This window comes from Ammodytes marinus (genome assembly GCF_949987685.1).
Source record: "Ammodytes marinus genome assembly, chromosome: 16".
Lineage (NCBI taxonomy): Eukaryota > Metazoa > Chordata > Actinopteri > Uranoscopiformes > Ammodytidae > Ammodytes > Ammodytes marinus.
Genome location: NC_137220.1, coordinates 8,967,945 through 8,989,517, shown reverse-complemented (window position 1 = coordinate 8,989,517; position 21,573 = coordinate 8,967,945). Strand labels below are relative to the sequence as shown.

The following is a 21,573-nucleotide window of genomic DNA, read 5'->3' as shown; positions in this document are numbered from 1 at the left end:
GATATGTATACACAGTCACATATATCACTATAAACTGTTTTTTGTTCTGGTACTCTACAGAGGTTTAAGAAACTGTATCTCAAATTCCTGGTGCACACTAGTAAACCAATTTGATTAAAGCAGTCTTCGACTGGTAGGCTATGAACAACAGCTCTAGGGCACTGGTACACATAAAAGGCTTGCTATACATTTTTGGACAGCTTTGGTGAATCAAGTCCTCTGTAACACTAGGCCTTCTTCTTCCAGGAGAGATAATAGAGAAGTTGAACAAGAAGAAGCAGCAAATAACCAACACACCATCAGTAGGAGAGTAAGGGGCCCCCAACTGAAGCACACAGGCTCTCCTGGTCAGTTTTCTTTTTACCTCTGTGCATTTATCTAGGGGTTAGTGTACTTAGTTTAGCAACTAACATGTAATTAACACAAAGCACAATTAAGACCTCTGTAATGTCAAAACATCAATGAATATGTTCTGTTTAATCAATCTTTTTCAAACATAACATCACTTAACCTATTCTAAGGTTTATTCTACCTTCTTATAATGTACCCATCTATCCATTCTCATATCAGGCAATGCATGCAGTCATGAGATTAAGGTACAGCAGTGCTTCAAACACCAGAACAGCAAACGTGCACTTTGCTGATAGAGTTATAGTCTGTGGCATCATGGCACCTTGTCACACACTGTTAATGTCTTCCAGAAAGCAACAGGGATGGACCCACAGTGCCTGGGGCCAAACTGGCGCCGTCCACTTCCTGGGCACAGGCAGGCAGGGAGGCATGAGCAGTGCACACCAGCTCTATTTATAACTTCTTATTAGAGCGGGCTGTTTTCAAATGAGGCTAAAACGATAAGACAGCAGTAGGAAAAAGGCCACTGCTTGGGAGGTTCTTCCTACCAGCAAATCTGGTAGGAAGAACATTTGAATAGTGCAAACTAAAAAAAAATTAGAAGTGTGTGTGTGTGTGTGTGTGTGTGTGTGTGTGTGTGTGTGTGTGTGTGTGCGTGCGTGTGTGTGTGTGTGTGTGTGTGTGCGTGTGTGTGCGTGCGTGCGTGCGTGCGTGCGTGTGTGTGTAAATCGCAACATAGGCTTAAGGGAGCTGTAAGCGGAATGGTTCTTTTAGCTAACTTCCTGTCAGTTACTGCAACATATTAACACAAATAAATCGTTCACTTCACCATTAATTAATAGCCAAAACCCTGATATGACGTACTTCAGCCCGGAAGTGTGCGCGGTCCCTTTAATTGATACAAAACAATAATGTACTTCCTGTATGCTAGCGCTAGCATTATAGTCACTCGGGTTAATTATGAAGTAGGCCTGCATGTTGTGAAAAAAATATATAAAAGGGTCGCCAAAGTTATTAAAAAAAAGACAGTGACGATGTCGTGAAGATTTTTCTTTCTCTTTTTTTTCTTTTAGTTTGTGTTTTGCGGTAACATAATGGCAGCAAGAAAAAGAAAGTTGGCCACATTGACAGCAGCATCAGCAGCAGCACCTGAACAAGCAGGTGACACGAAACTTCAACCCTCACCTGGTAAGCTGAAGAAGCCCATTCAGTGGGAAAGTGCTGACACCGAGCAAAGCCATTATTTCATCAACAATGACCTGCAGCACAGACTGGGAGAGGATTTTTTCAACCAATCTTGCATCTGTTTGGCAAAAGCGTTCCTCGGCAAGGTAGAGCTGCCCTTTCACCTCACATTTTTTGTCGGGACTTCTGAAAGCCATATGTAATGCTAATGGACGTCTTGACGAATTACTTTTTAATGAATTGACTCTGAATCAGTGGCTGGATCTCAAATCGCATACTACCTACTATTTAGTATTGTATTTAATATGGGACTACTATTTGGTATGTACTATGTTACATACTAAATAGTAGGTAGTATGCCATTTGGGATTCAGCCAGTCTTTCTTGTTCCTTATCCCTGCAGGTGTTGGTCCACAGGTGTACAGATGGTACTGAGCTGCGAGGGAGAATAGTGGAAACTGAAGCCTACCTTGGAGGGGAGGACAAAGCCTCACACTCAGCAGGAGGCAAACGCACTGAGAGGAATACAGCCATGTTCATGAAGCCTGGCACAATCTATGTGTATCAAATCTATGGCATCTACCTTTGCATGAATGTGTCCAGTGAAGGTAAAAGCATTGCCCAGCAAAGGTGTTCTTTATGATGACCATTTTGCCTTCTGATGCATGCAAACAAGTCTTAGTCTTTTTTCCATGTGCCTTCCTCCTTGTGATATATAACTGTAAATCAATACAGAGGTTTTTTTATTTAATCATCTGTATGGCAAAAGGAAGGAGACAGAGTGGAGCCTTGCTGACTGATACATATTGTGTACTGTTTTTCACAGGCGAGGGTGCTGCCGTGCTGCTGCGCTCCCTTGAGCCTCTGCAGGGTCAGCCCCTTATGAGGCAGCTGAGGGCAGCCAGACGCAAGGAGGGAGCCCGACAACTGAAGGACAAAGAGCTCTGCAACGGGCCATCAAAGTTGTGCCAGGCTTTGAACGTAACCCGCTGTTTTGACCGTCGAGACCTCGCCTCAGACCCAGAGGTGTGGCTGGAGAGGGACCCCAGCGTAAATCCAGCAGAACCCCACAATATAGTGTCGGCCCCACGAATTGGAATTGAGTCCCATGGGGAGTGGGCCAAGAAGCCTTGGCGGTTTTATCTTTGTGGACACCCCTGTGTTAGCAAAGTGAGTAAAGAGGCAGAAAGACAGTCTCTGTCTGGAAATGAAATGAACGATTTAGGTCCCTCAGATGTGCAGCCTGACACCATGTCAGAAGGACTTCACAGGAATATTCTTAAAACTACTCTGCCATCTGTTCCCTTTGTGGACTTCACTATTAAGGCTGTATAAAACATAGGCATCTTCTGTTTGCTTTTCTGGGATTAACTACTTCTTACACTTGTGAAAATATAATTCATTAATTGTTTAGTTATTAGAAAGTCAAAATAGTAAAATAACTCCATGCCTGGTTGAAAGTCTAAATTCTTATCTGCATAAATATTCCAAAACATTTATCTAAACTGCTACTCATTCCGACACAGTGTGGTAGTGTTACAAAGTTGTACTGAAAAGAAATAGAACAGACTTGAAGTAAGCTAGAGTAAAACACGGTTCATCAGTTCCTATAAAAATAAGTTCTAAAACGTACCTTCACCCACTCATGAGGGTTGTTGTTTAGGTCTTACATCTGTGTTCTTTAATAAACATTGGTACTTGGGTAAATTCTCTCCTCAGTGATTTCACAGATGTTTGGAAGGCTCTGCTTCCCTCAAAGCAGAAACAGCCTGTCTGCTGTTCAGTGTCTTCCCTTTCTTGCTGTCTTTCTCTCCCCACCTCTGGGATTCCTGAGGAGAGGTAGCTGGAGGTCTGGAATGATCATTACTCAATGTGCCCCTCTGTGGTCAGTACTGATGATCTAACACATCTGGGACACGGGAGGACAGGTTAAACCCCCACCAATATTTAGAGTAGACACTTGAGACATTTCTGGTACGTACAAAATAATTTAATATTGTAAACAAGCATTGGCTCATGAAAGAAAACAGTTTCTATATTTTGTAAATCTGCACACAAACACGTCAATGGGGCACTTCACTTTAACCCTCTTGTTGTGTTCTTCCAATGTGAATAAAATACATGCCCATTCATCGTCACACACTCCTAGACCTCAGCATGTTCACACATGTTCGTTCTCACACACTCTCTCTCTCTCTCTCTCACACACACTCATAATTACAAATTTTATTATACAATGCATTCGTACATACTCTACAGTATGTATGATTCCATGTTATATAAACGACGGTTCTATACATCTGATCGATCATCTTGAGATTCTTAATCATATATTTTATCATGACTCGGGGGAAAATCCAAAATTGTTTAGGTAATATGGTTTGCAATAATTATAGTCAATACTTTTGTGTCGTTAACATGAAATGAACACAGCAGGAGGGTTAAAATCACTTTGTTAAGCAATAGCACTTAGATATGAGCACAGCGGGCTATGCTCTCAACCTGACATTTTTTCCAGTTGGTGAGAGCTGATACCGTCTCTGTGCCACTACTCCATGGGTGACTGAAAGATTGAAATAATGGGATCCTCGTGGTTGGTCACCACAAGGACACTGCGGAACTTGTCAAACAGTGTCTTGAGCTGTGAGCGCCTCATGTTCTCATTGTACATTATCTCTTCCAGGTGGTGATGGCCCCGGAAATAGTGAAGCAACCTGGAAGCAGTCAACATAATAGGCAGAAAAGTGGGTTTAGAATTTCACTAGCTGTGTAAAACAACCATGAGACAGGACTTTTGTAGCTCTGATGATATTTTTCATTACAGGGAAGAAGAAGTGTGTGCTATACAAAACAAAACACTGATCATTAGAGGGTGAACTTTTTGGCATTTTATATTTCCGTTGCACAAAACCGCTAGCCTGGAAATCCTGACCCTGATATCTTGAACGATAGAGGGTCTGGCGACGATCAATAGTAATTTCCAACTCTAGGGGCGGCTCCTACTCGTGCATTTCAAATGCCACTGCACGCAGTTGGATAGCACTACAACCAATCAGAGCGATGCACAAGTGACGTAAGCCCCGTTCGTTTAGCGAACAGCTGTTAAACTGTTCAATTAAACGTTTGCCGTTGTCGGTCGGCAAAACAGAACATTCCACTTACTTGCTAGTGAAAGCTATGAGTCCCGTCTTCCAATTCGTTAAGGGTCGAGGCCAAAGCAGTCTCAAACTCACACAACATATCCGCAGCCATCTTTGATGTTTACTATCACAGCTTCGACGTCGCATGCACGTCACTGTCGTCATCCGGTTACGTCCTCCCCAGAGCACCATATAAAGGGCTCTGGCGCGCCCATATTAGATAGAACCAATTGAAACGTTATACCAGATTTCTGGTAGTCTTGATAAGCTTCAACGGAGCGTCTCCAGACCAACACGCGCAGCAAATTTAATTTGCCAGCGCCTAGTGGCAGGTCTGGGAATGCCAGGCTACAAAACCGCTTGAAAATAATCCAAACTCTCCAGTCAATATTTTCCAATTAATAGTCAGCAAATGTAATCAAATTTAACTTAATTTCCAAACAAATCTACAAATATCTTATTTACTAATAATCAATATTCAATAGTGATTTATAAACTCATGAGTTACTAAAGCCTATCCAAATATGTGTCCAACCGGGCAGTATCAATTTGAGAAAGATTGTGGAATGACTGTGTGGTAAATAATGAACAATTAACAAGATTTTCTCCCCAAACCCAAAAAATGGTACTTCTGTAATGAAACATAATAAAAACACAATCGACAGTGTATTCTGCATCATTTCATGGCGTATTCTGATTGGTGGGTATATTGTAAATTTGGTTCTATATTTCAGAATTTTGTCTCAGATGTACCAAAATCACACAGTGTAAAGGGCCTTTTATTGTAGAGGTAGCCAGAATGACTAAATGAAAAGAGCAATGAAGAGCTGAGATCCTTCAATGCACTTACAAAAAGCACAGAACATGCACTAGGCTTGTGTTAAAGCAAGGTTAATTACCTGGCAAACATCCGCAGATCCTCTGGATTTTGTGCAGCAGGGATGTTAAGGATTACCTGCCTTTCGTGCTCTGAAAGGCTGGCGAGCAGCGTCTCTGTCATCCTCCTGTTCAGTGGAGAGTCCCCACCAGGCAGTAGCTCTGCACTGGAGTTGTCCATACTGGGGCTGGTGAGGGTCATGTCGTCACTGCTGGCTATACACAGGAATCAGATCAATGATCGTTGATAATCTATCACCATGTTATACCTCTGAGAGCTTGGCAGATGAGCAGGGTTCCCACACATTTTTACCAATTAATTTTGAAAACTTCCAATTTCCATAACCTTATATTTAAGAAGCTTTAAGGAGGTCATTCTGTTTCACAATCATATGGCTCAATAATGCTGTGTTTCTCTTGAACCATTATTAAACACACATACAATTCAAAACTTTTCCAAAACATTCAGTTGAATCATTCCAAGCCATCAAGTTTTTTTTCAAATTCCATAACTTTTCCAGGAATTTCATGACCATGGAAACCTCAGAGAACTGAGAAAGTGAGGACATACTTGGGGAACCAAAGCTGAGGGCGCTAGGGGTGCTGAGACTGCGGCCTCCTACTCGGGCAGCCAGCGGAGGGTCTTCATCCCTCAGTCTGGGCTCGTCCTCGCTGGGCGGCACCAACAGGCAGACGTAAGTGTGCAGCTGGATCATTAGGCGGCGCTGCAGCATCCATACCACCATCTGGATCAGCTGGGCCTGGCCAGGAAGCAGAGCAGCATCACAAGCTGAGCACAGGAACAAGTACAGCTGAACACGCTCGTGTCCCTCATCAGGTCAAATATGTTTTACATCAGCCTAAGGTCACTTGTGATACAAGCTCAAAATAGAGCCAAAAGAAAGACCTTGTGCTCATGAAAAATGGAGGCTGCAGACGCTGGAGCTGATCTCCCCTTGCCATTTATAATTCATCAGTTGAACTCTGCCAACTCTGCCAGCAATAGCGATTGAATAGGGATTCACCAGGCAAATTCTATTTCATGTTAATTAGCTTTTAATTTGTACAAAATAAAAAAATTATAATAATGTTAAAAATGTCACTAAAAATAATAAAATTAAATATACTTTTTTAACTTTTTATTTCGTTTTTTAGAACAAAACAAAAGCTAATATGTTCTTGTTTTTTGTTTCTTCTGAGAAAAAAACATAAAAAATAAAGATGGAATACACAAATTAAGTCGATTTATATTGAAAGACGGGGGGATTGGATCACTTTTTCACAGTCATTCCACTACTATAGTTTATTTTATGTTTTTTACTTTAAAAAAAAAAGTTTTTTAAATGAAGCCCCATTAGCTTATGGTAAATATATGTGTAGTGTGTGTTTGTTTTTTCCACTGTGGAGAGGTTAGATAATTTGCTGTGTATTTTTACTTTTACAATTATCTTACCTCCTGTGCAGGAGCCTCGAGAGGGTTTCTGAACTCAGACAGCGAGACAGGCAGCGAGAACTTCGCTAACATAGAGGGCAGATCATGGCCAGGAAACTGCTGGGCAAACTGCTCAGCCAATGGCGAGTATCTATCCAGAGACAGATAACGGACATTATTCTACAGTAGATGGATTTTCCATTAACACAGCTTTTTAAATTCCTTTTCCAATATGTTATACAGGAAATGCATTGACTTGTGCTGCCAATTGCCCAATCCAGTTCTTTCAGAACACATTTTGGGATGATTTAAACAGTGAAGGCTTGGAAAATCTGTAATAAATAAGGACAAATATGTGTTTTTGAGCCTTATGGCTTACATCACATCATGAACACTCACAGGCAAATGTTGGCATGAGGAGACAGCATGTAGACATTGTTCTCACACAGTGGGTAGATGATGATCGCTTTGCCCCAATAAACCAGGTGAGCCGCAATTTGAAAGATCTGACACAGAGAGAAGAATTCACAAATAATGTAAATGATGTGATTTAAGACCATCAATATTCTTTGCAACTGAAAAAAACAGTTTGTAGAAGGAATCACTCCGACTTCTGTGGTGTCAAATATTGGCTTTGGAAGTACATATGGTGTCCACTAGATGGCAGTAAAACACCATCAACACAGTTGTCTCTCTGGGGTAAACAACTTTTACTTTTAAGATATATATATATACAATGTGATATCAATCCAAGTTATACATTATTTTTGTTTGAAATTAAAAAGTTCTTCAAATTCTAAAATAAATTACTTTTGAGATCAGAGAATAACATCTGGCGTTTTAAGTTGCAGTGGTGATGCAGGCGGTGTGATGGTTTCGCACCTGAAGTAAGGCCAGGTCAGCATCTTGAGCGAGCTGCTGAAGGTTTTTCACAGCGGAGCAGGTTTTGATGAGGCGCACCATGGCAGGCGAACAGTCCAGAGGAAGCTGGCTCAGCAGTGCCTTCTCACTTTCCAGCAGCAGCAGGGCATGATAGGGTCTGCACAAAACAACATGTTATATAGCCTCTAAATCAACATACTGCCTTCTCAACAGAGATCAGAAGGAATCACATGTAGTAGAAGTCAGAACATGCATGTATGTACAAAACAACTATATCAATAGTAATAGTATAGACACATAACTATAGTGTTTCTGAAAACGCGTACAGGAATCAGAGCGGTAAAAGTTGATCACAACTCTGATGTAAGTACGCTGAAGTGCCAATAGGTGGCAGTATGGCCCACAGAAAACTTCACATGGTTTTGACTGACTTGAAGCAAAATCCGATTAACTAGTAGAGACATGGGCAAGTTACCTTTCATCATGAAATAACAATATATAAATGAGGGTCAATGGGAGGCTGTGAAATGTTTCTTCTATCCCTAAGAAATTTTGCATTTGTGAGCAGAAAAGAAGGAAACCATACATACAACTTAAAGTAAATGGTATACCTCTTTAACAAAGTAAATAAATGTGGTAAATTGTATGTGGTATACGAATACCATCTCAAACATAGCATGAAAAGGGATTCATCTGTTACTTATGATAACATTCCCTGCATTTGTTTGTGTCTCCAGAAAGGGGTAGACTATCTGTGGTATTTCAAAGTCAGTTCACTGCTGCCGATTGGGTTGTTGCCCGACTTTTATATTTGAGTACAAGACATACACAGTTTCAAAAATAAAGAGACACTGTACCTTAAAAGTAAAAACACACCTTATAGCTTTGAGGCTGCGCTCTAATGCCTCTGGGGGGATATGCTTGCCACCGATCCTGTGGATCTTGTGTGGTAAACAGAAGCTCACCTCGAGCCAGCTGTTAATATGTAGTCGCACCACACCAGTTGTACAGAGACTGCAAACACATGAATATAAGAGTCAGCCATATGAAAAACACACATTATAAAGGAGAAGAAAAGGGGAGAAATAACAAAACCAAAATAGCAATTTATAATTTTCTTCATCACACACCTGTCATAAGCCTCCTTCAGGTCCCTGGCCAGCTTACATTTGGGAAGAATTTGTCTAAAAGGAGACTGGGGGCTTCCATCCGCTTAGTTTAGGACAAGCAGAAAACACTGTCAAAATACACTTTCAAATCTTAATTATAATACATCATCAAAGTGTTAATATACTGACAAGTATATATTTTTCTATCATAGAAATGCCAATATGTACAATGAATTATGACTTTCTATAAATTGACCGAGATGCAGCAGGACATTGCTCTCAACAGTGAGTTGTGACAAACATGATTCTCACTCTCAGTCATGGTGGTAATCTCATCCTGGACGGCCAGCATGAGTTTGGCCTCTCTGGTCAGGAACTGGCAGCGCCGCTCTTCATGCTGCAGGGCTATCGCGATGCGGCGTGACAGGTTGTGCATGCAGCTGATGACTGACGGGTCAGCATTCGCCTGGAGATGAGAGAGAGAGACCTTTTTTTAAAGTATAATTTTCACACATAATGCAATGAACATAGTTATATGTTTCGACTCAGATATTACCTTTTACAGTGTATATACAACATCAGTGTTTAAATGTGTAGTTCAGTTAAGATTTATTCATTCATAAAGTCTTATTTAAACCAGACCAGACTGGTTCTTCAAAACTTAGTTTTTGTAACAGATGTATTACATAGTCACTTAACATTATGTTATCCTTAAAAAGAGGGTTAACTTATTTTGAATTAAAAAAACACATGTAATGTTAAAAATCATTTTCATTTGTTTGTTTTTTGCAATCCTTTCATTAAAGCAGTTCGGATGGATTTGAGTTTGAGCATTTCAGCACAATCATAATATCCCGCCTTCCTCCAATGCAGCCCCACCCCCTCATTCCTATCCCCGTTTTTTTTGTTTTGTTTTTGAAGAAACTTAATTTAGGCTACACAAGCAGACTTACTTGCTTAATACTGTCTCCGTGCACAAAGTGAGTTATATTGTGGCTGAAGAAACTCGTGGCTGTAGTAGGCTACCGGTACCGCGCTGATCTGCTTGTATCACTGGTTTCACTTCAGATATGTCGGCCAGAACACCACTTATGCTTATAATGAGAGGAGGAGTAGGGTTTTATCCGCTCTTTATTTTCCTTCTTTCACAGGCACAGCCGCATATAGATCGCGGAAAAAGAACAAAGGCTTAAACTCCGCTCGTGAGGAGACGTTTGAACAGCTGTTGCGACTCGCGAATCGCAGCCGCTAATAACATGCACAAACTATAACTTATAACAGCGATCGGGACTACATGTACATACTCACACACGGGTGATTCACATTTACACTCAGATAAACACGAATGATGGCTTACTGTGGCAACTTGCTCACACACATCTCACCGAGGGAGAAGCGAAAGGAAACTTACTGAACTGGCTCTCTGGCCGACTGACGTCACGGCCCAACACTAAAACACAGCTTAACACACTGTAAGAAATAACAAGAAATAACAACACTGTAACCTTTTCTACAATGGTCGCTACTCGCTAGGCTACTGTCTGCCGTGGAATCAAAACAAACCCTTTCGTTGAGGACGCGCGTGCACGAATGCGCGGTACACAAGCAGACGGCAAACAGACAGGTCTGTCGGCCAATTAAATCGTTCGGTCCGAACGATTTGATTGGTTGTAGTTTTCACCTAATATTATGAGACTGAAATAATTGTTTCTTTTTATTCCTGTTGGGTCTACCATGCATTTTAGAGTGTAAAAACCTTATTTATACCATTTTAAAGTCATTTAAAATAAGTGTAAAAACTCTACAAAGGTAAGAATAGCTTTAAAACATACAAAAGCTAAACAAAAGTCTTGAATTTTTTTGCTATTTGGCTGCAATGTGGTAGTGACAGAAATGCAGTTAACAGGCCGGATGTGGTATACAGTATACGGGGATATATCTATGACACGTAATACACAGACTAACACCTTGTGTTTAAGAATCTGTTTTACCCTGTATCAATGAGCACCAATGAATTTACATACATCATGTTAGGTAGGATAATATGTTTTTCACTAAAAGGGACATCTTTGTGGAAATAATATATACAAATGAACAGTGTAGAAAAAATATACAATAATTTACTTGTGTGTTATGTGTTATTTACTGGGACGGTTATGCTTATGGAAATTTCCAGGGTAATAATACAACTGTTGCTGTGCAGATATCGGTGACGAAACATGACAGTGCATTTCTCGCCCCTTCTCTGCTGTACTGGGACTTTCTGGTTACAATGACTCAGCACAGGCAAGAACAGGCAGGGCCCTGTTGGGCGGCATGATTAAGCATTTTTAAATTGGTCCCTCCTCGCTCTGATGTGCCATGCTCTCACAGATAAAGTATACAGGAATATTATCACTCACACACACCCCTCCAATCAACAGAACACAAATCTACATGTCACACCCACCTGACTCCATTGAGTCATCATTTAAAATAAAGCTATCAAGTACATTTTTCAATACCAATATACCATTTACACACTAACTGGAAGAGTCAAATGAAAAATCTTTTCATACCCTTAGTGCAAACACCACATTAAACAAGATCATCGTAGGCATTTCTCTCTTTGGTGAAGGGTCCGTCTTAGAAACCTACACAGAAAGAAACATTTTTTTCACATAAATTATATATAAATACTAAATTTAAAAAGCAGTCCGTTCACAAACATAGAAAATAACAGAACAACCTGAAGTGTTCAGTTTTTGTTGATTGTGCCAGAAGTTTTAAATTAAGTTGTGTAGTCAAGTACAATGTAAGTTATTCCTGTTATTTAGACAAAAGCAGCATGTAATAGAATATGATATTGGATCTCAAAGTTTTTTATATATTCTTGTCTCTGTGAAATACCTCAATTTTGGCAACAGGGCAGTGGTGGATATAGAAACATTTACATGGAGGGGCAAATAGGTCTTGGCAGGGTGGAATGGGAGGATGGTACCTGCCTGGGAATCCCCATATATACAGTATGTAAATGTATAAACAGAAACTAGGCAATAACTGAAAACATGTTATTTTACTGAGTGAGATGATATGTTATGCTTCTGTACTGGAATGTATATGCAGGGAGAATAAAAGCATACCATGTGGTCCAGCTGGATTTGCAGTAGGAGCCTCCCTGTCATCCTCCTGATCACTTCCTGCCTCTGTCCCTCTTTCTGAGTCTGAAACTCCTCTTCATCCCTAGCATTTATTTTTTCTTTTTCCTCTTAACCTTCATTGATTTCTCTATGTATTTATGTCTCCCTATACTGTCCCTCTCTAGTAAGATGTAACCGAAACAGCGACCCTGTTAAACAATATGGATGCAAACATGCCAAATTGTATCGTCTTGTCTTTCCTAAAATGAAAAGTAATCCAAATGTTCCTACACTTCACGAGCAAGCAATTTCACTTAGGGTAACGTTTAATGGACGTGCTCTTATTGCTGAATCACCTTTAGCATATATAAAATTCATTAACATTTTAACTTTAAGTTGACTTGGTGCGTTTGAACTTCACCAGGAGAAACTGACTTCACCTTCAGATGCTCTGGGCTGCTCAGTCACTACACTCTTTGCCTGCCCCCCCACCCATTGCCTTGTAGATCCGCCCCTTCAACAGGGGCAGTGAAGCATCAGACAAAAAAAACATCAGTAGGGGGCACTGCGAATGTGAGGACTATTTAGCCAAAGCTAAAAGCTAACATAAAAGGTCATGACCAAATAAGAAATGGCCTGATAGCCTCATCAAAGCCAAATGGCAATATAAATGAATAAAATATTATTAATAATCAAGTAAAATTTGGCACTGTTCACCTTTTAACTGAATGGCTGTACATACTAATGGAATAGCTGGGTGACAGGGAAATTGCATGAAATCTTGTTTATCTTTACTTGAACTTCAGCTCATAAAAAATAACATTTCAGTACATGTTTGTAGTAGAAGTCATTGTGTTCCTTACTTGAATAATGGGAGGATGTTGAAGGAGAGTTGGGTGGCCCACAAATCGAACATTGTCTATTTTCAGTTCAAACTTTTTCCCACATATATCAGATTTGGTGGCAAGGATGGTGGCAAGGATGATGTCCGAGAACCTTCAAGAAACAAGTGCAGACTCAATAAGACAAGTGTGCGGGCTGAGATGACAGAGTACAGCATAGAAACGGCTGGGACAAGTGAGAAAGTTTAAATTGGTCCCGTTTATTTACTCTTTTTTTCACATTCCTGTTAACAACAGCGGTTGCCTAAATCAGATGCATCTGCCTGTAATACAATTCAACAATGACATTATAAATTAAAAAAGCTTGTGTGGCTACTGGACAGGAGAAAAGAGGAAGAGGCCTCTTTGCAGAAACAGTGAAGTCGCTGTATGATTGAAGAATGTGAAAGACTCATGCTGGTTTGTTTTAATTAACTCATGCTGCAATCAAAGGGATAAAAATCAAGGCGTTAACTTTCAGAAAAAAATAAATAAAATGAAACCGGCTATGGACTTACCCCACCAACACAATTTAAAAAAGAAAGTCCAGTAGTAGACTTATTGTAGTGTGCATTTGTTTTGTAATGCCGAGATAACATACTAGTATAATCAACATGAATTAAAACAGTTTTCTTTTCTTTCAAAAGGCAAACAGTACAGAGAAAAGCGAAACTGAAGTCCAGAATTAACCAAAGCGCTGATTCACTGGATCTGCTACTGGTGACTTACAAGGATTTGACTGAGATTGGGGTTCGGGATCCATACAGGACACAAAAAAAGGAAAGAAGGGGATAAAAAGACAGGGGTGATCTAAGCGAAGGAAAAGGTGGTTTAGAATGATTTGATCTTACCCTGCTACCAACTGTTCGTCAGTTAGTGGAGTTTGTTCTCTGAAATGGGAATTGGGCCATAAAAAAGAAGAAAAAAGCAAACAAAAGGGAAAATGCAACACACATTTGGGCTGAATGTATTAAATGGACATCAAAACGACCCAAACAAACAAGTGATACTGTGATGTGAAAATGCTGGTCTGCATGTGGATTCAAGCAAATGACCAGTTTACCGTGTATTAAGATACGTTGACACCTGTATGGAGTCAAAACCAGCCACATACATACTGCAAAACCTTATACTGGTCTTTATAAAGCAGTAACTGCATGACTACAAACTGTTCAACATGCTGCTGCCAGGTTCTCCACCAAGACAAAAATGCCAGGACATATTACATATTTCTTATATAATTAATCAACAGTCCTATAATAAAAAATTTAAAAAAAACGGAGTGCATACAATAAAAGCAAGTTGAAAGTGAAGTCATTAGGCAAAATCTGAGCAGAGGACAAAATTGATTTGATATTCTTGTGCCAGTTTTATTTGAAAATCAGATGGGTTTGAATGACGTGGCTTCTTCATACAGCCCTGTGACCGAAGCTATTTCAACCAACGACTGTCCAGCATTATCCTCCATAGAGCGGCAGCAAAACAACAGATAAGACTGAAAGGTTTCCTGTCTGTTATTTTTGTATTTTGCTGGAACATACATCAACATCTTTGAGTGTGCAAACAGGAAGGAGCTGAAGTAGTTTGAAAAGTCTGTTTCTGTTTCATTCAACTTCTGCCACAGTCATTGCCGACTGCTCAACCTTTATTTCAGTGGTTCAATTTGTTCTCGCGTGGCTCACCGTCAGCACAGCTTATACTATAACTGACGAAGCCCAGTTTAACATACTCAAAGAAAAACTAATTTTCATGCAAGGTGAAGTGATTTTGGACTGATCTGATTACTCAACCTAACAATTGCTATATCTGCAACATCAAGATAAAGCATTTGTTTTGTTTACTCAGTGGATAGACAAATCATCCCTTTTTCTTTCATTTCTTAACTTTGTAAAACCATGAAATGATGCAGCTCTGCCACCATCCTGCTGTTGTATAAATTACATTCATGTCTGCCATTCTTTATGATTGACTGTTTCTTTTCCCAAGGTTCATGGTTATGTCTACAGAAAGTCTGACATGGTTTAACAATGCATTGTATGAACTTGTGAATTGAAAGCATGTAAAAAAAGTAAAAATTAAATAAAAAAATTAGAGTTGACCACAATGTAATCATCTCTAGTGAAGGTTTATTGGATTGTTTGTAAACAGTTTATATATAGACAAGCCTATTCAAACAGCAGCTGGGAATATGGGACATTTAAACACATAGTGAGGTGATATATTTAGGTTTTATATTGAAACCTGTAGAGCAGTTTGTTTATTTCCTCAACTTAATTTTGAGAAGCTTAATGAAGCATAACCACAAAGGGTAAATTTAACATGGGACATGAAAAATGTATGAGGTTTTATTAAAAAATTCAATATGGAAGGAAACACCTAATTAGAGTAAGTAGCTGCTGCACATCTTAACACATATAGTCAGTGTCCCGAGAAATAAGTCATTATCCCAGTAATTTAAATAAACACCAGAAAAATACCTTGAATCACCATCCTGATCTTCAAGACCTTCCCCTGTCGTGTTCTGTGCATATGGACTGCGTTGTTTTGCTTGTGGAAAGAAATAATATAATTACTTATATACACTCACCGGCCACTTTATTAGGTACACCTGTTCAATTGCTTATAAAAACAAAAAGCTTATCTTCCAATCACATGGCCGCAACTTAATGCATTAAGGCATAGACGTAGTCAAGACAACATGCTGAGGTTAAAACCGAGCATCAGAATGGGGAAGAAAGCGGATTTAAGCGACTTTTAACGTGGCATGGTTGATGGTGCAAGGCAGGATGGATCCATGCTTTCATGTTGTTAATGCCAAATTCTGACCCTACCATCTGACTTTCGCAACTGAAATCGAGACTCATAAGACCATGCAAGACTATTCCAATCTTTTATTGTCCAATTTTGGTGGGCCTGTGCGAATTGTAGCCTCAATTTCCTGTTCTTATACAAGAGTGGCACCCGGTGGGGTCTTCTACTGCTGTAGCCCATCTGCTTCAAGGTTGGTCGTGTTTTGCGTTCAGAGATGGTATTCTGCATACCCTGGTTGTAATGATACGTTATTTTAGTTACTGTTGCCTTTCTCTCATCTTGAACCAGTATGCCCATCCTCCACTGACCTCTGACATCAACAAGGCCTTATCGTCCACAATAATGCCGCTCACTGGATATTTGGTTGTACGTGAAAATCCCAGTAGATCAGCAATTTCTGAAAAATCTACATTGCAAGGTTCAAAGTCACTTAAAACCCCCTTTCTTCCCCATTCTGATGTCCTGTCCAGGTCTACATGCCTAAATGCATTGAGTTGCTGCCATGTGATTGACTGATAAGTAGCCTAATATGTGTTAACAAGAAAATGAACCGCTGTACCTAATAAAGTGGCCGGTGAGTTCATATAGGCTACAGTGCATAACACATGGTTATTGATGCCAATAAGAATGGGGGAAAACTAATTGTTGTATCAAAAGCCAGAACAAACTAAATGTTTTAATAATCTTTATATCAATCATGGAAGTGTTACGTAATATATGTTGCTGTGCGAAGCCATAGTTTGCTCTGCTGAAGTATTTTGCCATATCAGGCAATCCTCTAAGTTGCCCTGTATGTGTAACTTGTAACTCTGTATACTTAATTATGAGAAAGGTAGATAAAAGTCAGACCTGAAACCGCCTATATTGGGAGAGGTGTACGTCATTTTGTCCAGCATACATGCGTATAGGTGATCAGATATAATGCAAATAAGGTCAAGCCTACCTGTAAGGGATGACGGACACTCGGCCAATCTTTGGAAAGGGTATCGGAAAAGCAGTTTGTTTCCTCTGCTGCCAGAGCTTACCAGTATGACACTTATAGGGCTGGTTTTATCACCAGTTTTGTACACGCTTTGCTGTGACTGACTGTACATGGATTTTCGATCATCTGGTAACCCGGCGGAAGGGTTGAACATCATTTTAGCATTGTAGCTAACTTTACGTTAGCTGCGACACAATTAAGTCGGTCGCGAGCTGTTAGCTACGACCAAACAGTCAATGTGAGCTTGCTCCAGGCGAAGCTCGTATTCGAGTATTAAAGCATGTCATACACAAAACACCGACCCAGGATAAATCACAGTCTGGAGGCCAAACTGAAAAACCCTCCGTAGCGCACATCCATGTACTGCTGCGATTATTTTGTGTCACTTTGAAAACAATACGGTTGGAACACATGAGACGGCCACAAGGTTCCGCCCGCTTCAGCATTAGTCAGTGATTTGCTTATTAATGTCTATCTATCTATCTATCTATCTATCTATCTATCTATCTATCTATCTATCTATCTATCTATCTATCTATCTATCTATCTATCTATCTATCTATCTATCTATCTATCTATCTATCTATCTATCTATCTATCTATCTATCTATCTATCTATCTATCTATCTATCTATCTATCAGACTGTTCTTGATTTGATTATTTACCAATTCATGAGGTTAATCTAAAATCTAAAATTTCAGGGCTATTTGTGTTCAGTGAGTGGTGCACTTTTATGCACCTGGAGTTGCAACGCACAGCCTGTGTAAACAAAAAAATCTACAGAATTAAATCGGATATTAAGAGTAAAGGATGAATGGTATACTTGCATAGCTTTGTGTACGTTTTGCTTTGATTATGTGTATTCAAATAATGTATTGCACAAGGTATACTAAATTAGTACAGTTCTAAAATCTAACAATTGGATGTTGGATGGCAACAGTTGCTAAATGTGTTGCACTCATGATACAGTATTTTGATGACCTGTTATCATTAAGTTTAGATGACCGCACCCATTTGTATCAAGTAGCACATTTGGGGAGAATAAAAGCCCCTTATTCACATTGTGCTCTAAGTATTTTAAACAAACACACACACAATCGTTTGATTGTATAGCTAATCTGAAATATGTATCTCACTGTTTCTTTTTCGTAGGCTATTTGTGTTTGGTTTCAATCTTTGTTAAATAATAGTTAATGATTCGAGGTTCTCAGAAGATGAAAATAAATACAAATTTTTAAAACACACGTATTTCATTTGAGTTTTATTTTGTGCATTTGGCAACAGCATCAAGGCAGTATATTTGAGACATTTTGGAAACATGTTCACGTGCTGCTGCAAAATGTGGGAATTGCGACTCCAGACGCTTAGACGTACTGTCTGGACAGAGCAGAGACAACCACAGACATGAACTTTGACCAGGCCTCATGGATATCAGCGGTGAACCTCTTTCCGAACTTCTGGGCCAGGCACACATCGATGCATGCAGCGAGAAGCTAAAATGAGAATAAACATAATGATCACATAAAGGGGCACTGATCAGTGACAGTAGTAAAATAAACAGTGGATCATTCATGGAAGTGTCAGAGCTTTACTTACCTTGAAGTTATCAGGATCCACATGGAGCACCTCAGAGTGCTTCTTGCTCAGTGCAGTGTAAGTATTTTTGATGTCATCCAAGTTCTTCACGGCTCTATCCAGCCCATTCATCACGATCGTTCCGTGCTTGGCCACATCGGCGTTTCCGAGGACGGCTGCGGCGGAGGAAAGGTTACCAAATGCGGTGAAGTATCTCTGAGTCCACGGATACACAATCAGAAGTCTGGAGAGACACGAATCATGAGCATCAACAAAAGTAATCAAAGGGCCAAAACAGCAATAACCCATGAACCATTTAATAGCAAGGTTTACCTGGCCAGAGCCGCCGGTCCAACTTCTGCAGGATCGATCGATCCCCAAAGGGAGGCGATAGCGGAACGCTCAGCATCTGTCCAGTCGACCATTTTGACGTTAAGATGTTTTTGATCTAAACTTTTCCAACTGCCAGCCTGGAGGTTTTTATTAATACCTCAGTGCCACACCTCTCAGCCCTGGAAGCCTCCCATTGGACTAGAGTTGACGAAATATAGGGTTGTTTGGCCTACCTATGATGAGCAGCAAGATAGGGTAATTTCTATTACCCTACTGCAAAAAAAAAAAGTGATAAGAATGAACTGCAAAATATCACCTAGATTTATTAATAGTTATGAAGCATAATTCAATAACTATAAAATGCTAATATTTAATATTAAATGCCTATCATAATAAAGGTTAAGTTTTGTTTAAATTCCTAAATGTACATCAATTCTCACTCAGCACCGGAAAAAAAGCCTGTAAAATCTTGCTAGACCTATAACATCTTTATTCGTCCGTAAAGGTTAAAAGTGAGACAAATATCTTGCACTTTTATCATGTTTAGCCTACATTGCATTGAAAATACAGCCTAAATAGGTTCAAATAAATACATAAATAAATAAATAAACAGACTTGGGTCTCAATGTTATGCACTTTTAGATCGCAAGACTCGGTCATACGGTTGTTTTATTTCCATTTCCCAAGTTCCTTTTACTCAAGCAGTTATTTATTTAGGTTATTTATGTATTTTGTTGTCTACGTTTTCTTTTAAAAACCTACGTAGGCTATCAAAGTGCAGACTGCCCATTTCTAGGTTAATTTGTGTGTTTGTAACAGGGTTTAGTTCGAGTAGCCTTATTTTAAACCTATTTTCTTGGTTGAGTCTCTTCAGGCTACGATTTCTGTTTGAATAATCTTCTTTAATCAACGCCAACATGGCAAGACAGTGTACACCCAACTTCACACTCTCAGGGTTCACAGCACATTTCTGTACCGTTATCCCAAGTCTGTTACATTCACTGTTAATTATAAGGACATGAACAATAGGCTATAGTCTTTTCAAAGAGCTTCAAATGATGGTAAAAATGTTTTAAACCCTTGTAATAATGCATAAATATTCCTACTGAAATAAATATAATTTGCCTCAATGATCTGTAGGTTAATCACCAAAAATGAGTATAGCTATTTAAGTCATTAAAAAAACTAAACAATTTAATAAATGAAGTTTTATTTCATAAGATGTTGCATCACAATAACTTTGTCTATTCTATTTGTGCACAGCAAAACTTGCAACTCCCAAATCACAAAGTCTTGTCATTTGTCTCAATGGATGTGTATTTCAGCACACATTGCTATGTTTTATATTGAATAAAATAATCAGGCCTAAGTCATCGAAGTATACGTGCGAACAGCAAACAGGGAGTGGTTACTTTTATCTCAAAAACTGTCTTAGAAACTTCTGGTAATTTCTTTCATGGAGGTGTGGTTTCGATTTGATACTGGGGTGTGGTGCAAATTTGTTTGATATAAAAGGTAAACTGTCCACCAGTGTCCTCACATGATCATATTTCTTTTCAGTAGAAACAAATATTGAAAAAAAAGCAATCATGAGTCTCAATGGAAAAGACAAGGCTGTCGTGAAGGCCTTCTGGTCGAAGATCTCGGGAAAGAGCGCTGAGATTGGATCCGAGGCTCTGGCCAGGTAAGATTTATTTTCTTATTTTCTCTTTTGTAATTGTTTAAAAGTACATCCTATGTATTTTTCGTCATTAATTCCTCTCTACTTCATCTTTGTTTTACAGGATGCTGGTTGTCTCCCCGCAGACCAAGACCTACTTCTCCCACTGGTCTTCTGTGGCACCTGATTCCCCACAAGTGGCGAAGCATGGTGCAACCATCATGGGAGCAGTTGGAGAAGCTGTTGGAAAGATTGATGACTTGGTCGGTGGTCTGGCCAGCCTCAGCGAGCTGCATGCCTTCAAGCTCAGAGTGGACCCTGCCAACTTCAGGGTAAGTTTAGTGTGTGAACCCAAAGTAGCAGTGTTCAAACCATTATTATCCGAGAAGACATAACATTTTTTAATCATTAGCCAATATGGAAATTTCTAGGTAGTTAACCTTCCATATAGCCTAAAGGGCAATCAGGACATGTGTTTCGCCTCTTTGCTGACAATATATTTACTTAGCCTATATATTTCTTTTGCCCAATCCCAGATTCTAGCCCACAGCATGATGGTGGTTATGGCCATGTACTACCCTGCAGACTTCACTCCGGAGGTACACGTCTCCGTTGACAAGTTCCTTGCCAACCTGGCTCTGGCTCTGGCCGAGAAATACCGCTAAACTTCAACGATCCCGGAGCAGCGACTGCATACACACAGCGTGTCGTCACCAACAATGTCCACATCCTGTTTCAAATAGAAGGGCTTGTTGAATAAAACAATGCCTAAATGCTTTGAGTTGCTGCCATGTGATTGACTGATAAGCATATGTGTTAACAAGAAAATGAACCGCTGTACCTAATAAAGTGACCGATGAGTTCATATACATAACACATGGTTAATGATGCCAACAAGAAGGGAGAAAAACAAATTGTTGTATAAAAAGCCAGAACAAACAAAATGTTTCACTAATCTTAATTTCAATCATGGAGGTGTTATGTGAGATATGTTGCTGTGCGAAGCCATAGTTTGATCTGGTCAAGTATTTTGCCATATCAGGCAAGTCTCGGAGTTGCCCTGTATTTGTAACGTATAACTCTGGGTGAGTTGCCCTAATGTGGGACACTGCCTAATGTGGGACACCTAAGGTCTAGAGCATTTATCTCTTATTTCTGACACATGTTAATAGATATTATTGTTGGCAAATCCAAGCAGGGGTTCCCTGTGACATGAATTCACAAATGTTATTATAA

At 39.6% G+C, this 21,573-nt stretch overlaps 4 protein-coding genes across 6 annotated transcripts; 2 read left to right on the top strand and 2 right to left on the bottom strand.

Annotated features, from left to right (window-relative positions):
• Positions 1–1,300: 1,300 nt before the first annotated feature.
• On the top strand, positions 1,301–4,508 carry mpg (N-methylpurine DNA glycosylase). 2 transcript variants are annotated; one of them, XM_080043501.1, is made up of 4 exons: positions 1,301–1,682; positions 1,940–2,144; positions 2,363–2,706; positions 4,220–4,508. In XM_080043501.1, exons 1-4 carry the CDS (start codon positions 1,446–1,448, stop codon positions 4,307–4,309), a joined length of 876 nt encoding a protein of 291 aa, XP_079899627.1. In that variant the 5' UTR covers positions 1,301–1,445; the 3' UTR covers positions 4,310–4,508. The 2 variants fall into 2 exon arrangements, with proteins under 2 accessions (XP_079899627.1, XP_079899626.1); XM_080043500.1 differs by lacking the exon at positions 4,220–4,508 and having other exon boundaries at positions 2,363–3,268.
• On the bottom strand, positions 3,528–17,129 carry nprl3 (NPR3-like, GATOR1 complex subunit). Of its 2 annotated transcripts, XM_080043497.1 has the most exons (14): positions 16,730–17,129; positions 15,453–15,522; positions 13,827–13,865; positions 12,958–13,090; positions 11,534–11,608; positions 9,288–9,441; positions 8,997–9,078; positions 8,743–8,880; positions 7,867–8,023; positions 7,384–7,490; positions 7,006–7,135; positions 6,124–6,313; positions 5,576–5,768; positions 3,528–4,250 (listed from the first exon to the last, which is right to left on the bottom strand). In XM_080043497.1, exons 1-14 carry the CDS (start codon positions 16,923–16,925, stop codon positions 4,085–4,087), a joined length of 1,830 nt encoding a protein of 609 aa, XP_079899623.1. In that variant the 5' UTR covers positions 16,926–17,129; the 3' UTR covers positions 3,528–4,084. The 2 variants fall into 2 exon arrangements, with proteins under 2 accessions (XP_079899623.1, XP_079899624.1); XM_080043498.1 differs by lacking the exon at positions 13,827–13,865 and having other exon boundaries at positions 3,529–4,250.
• A 902-nt stretch (positions 17,130–18,031) lies between these two features.
• On the bottom strand, positions 18,032–18,786 carry LOC307262718 (hemoglobin subunit beta-A-like). The gene is made up of 3 exons (XM_080043680.1): positions 18,678–18,786; positions 18,366–18,588; positions 18,032–18,262 (listed from the first exon to the last, which is right to left on the bottom strand). Exons 1-3 carry the CDS (start codon positions 18,767–18,769, stop codon positions 18,134–18,136), a joined length of 444 nt encoding a protein of 147 aa, XP_079899806.1. The 5' UTR covers positions 18,770–18,786; the 3' UTR covers positions 18,032–18,133.
• Positions 18,787–20,229: 1,443 nt separating this feature from the next.
• LOC307263105 (hemoglobin subunit alpha-A-like) lies at positions 20,230–21,249 on the top strand. The gene is made up of 3 exons (XM_080044159.1): positions 20,230–20,361; positions 20,462–20,669; positions 20,874–21,249. Exons 1-3 carry the CDS (start codon positions 20,267–20,269, stop codon positions 21,000–21,002), a joined length of 432 nt encoding a protein of 143 aa, XP_079900285.1. The 5' UTR covers positions 20,230–20,266; the 3' UTR covers positions 21,003–21,249.
• Positions 21,250–21,573: the final 324 nt, after the last annotated feature.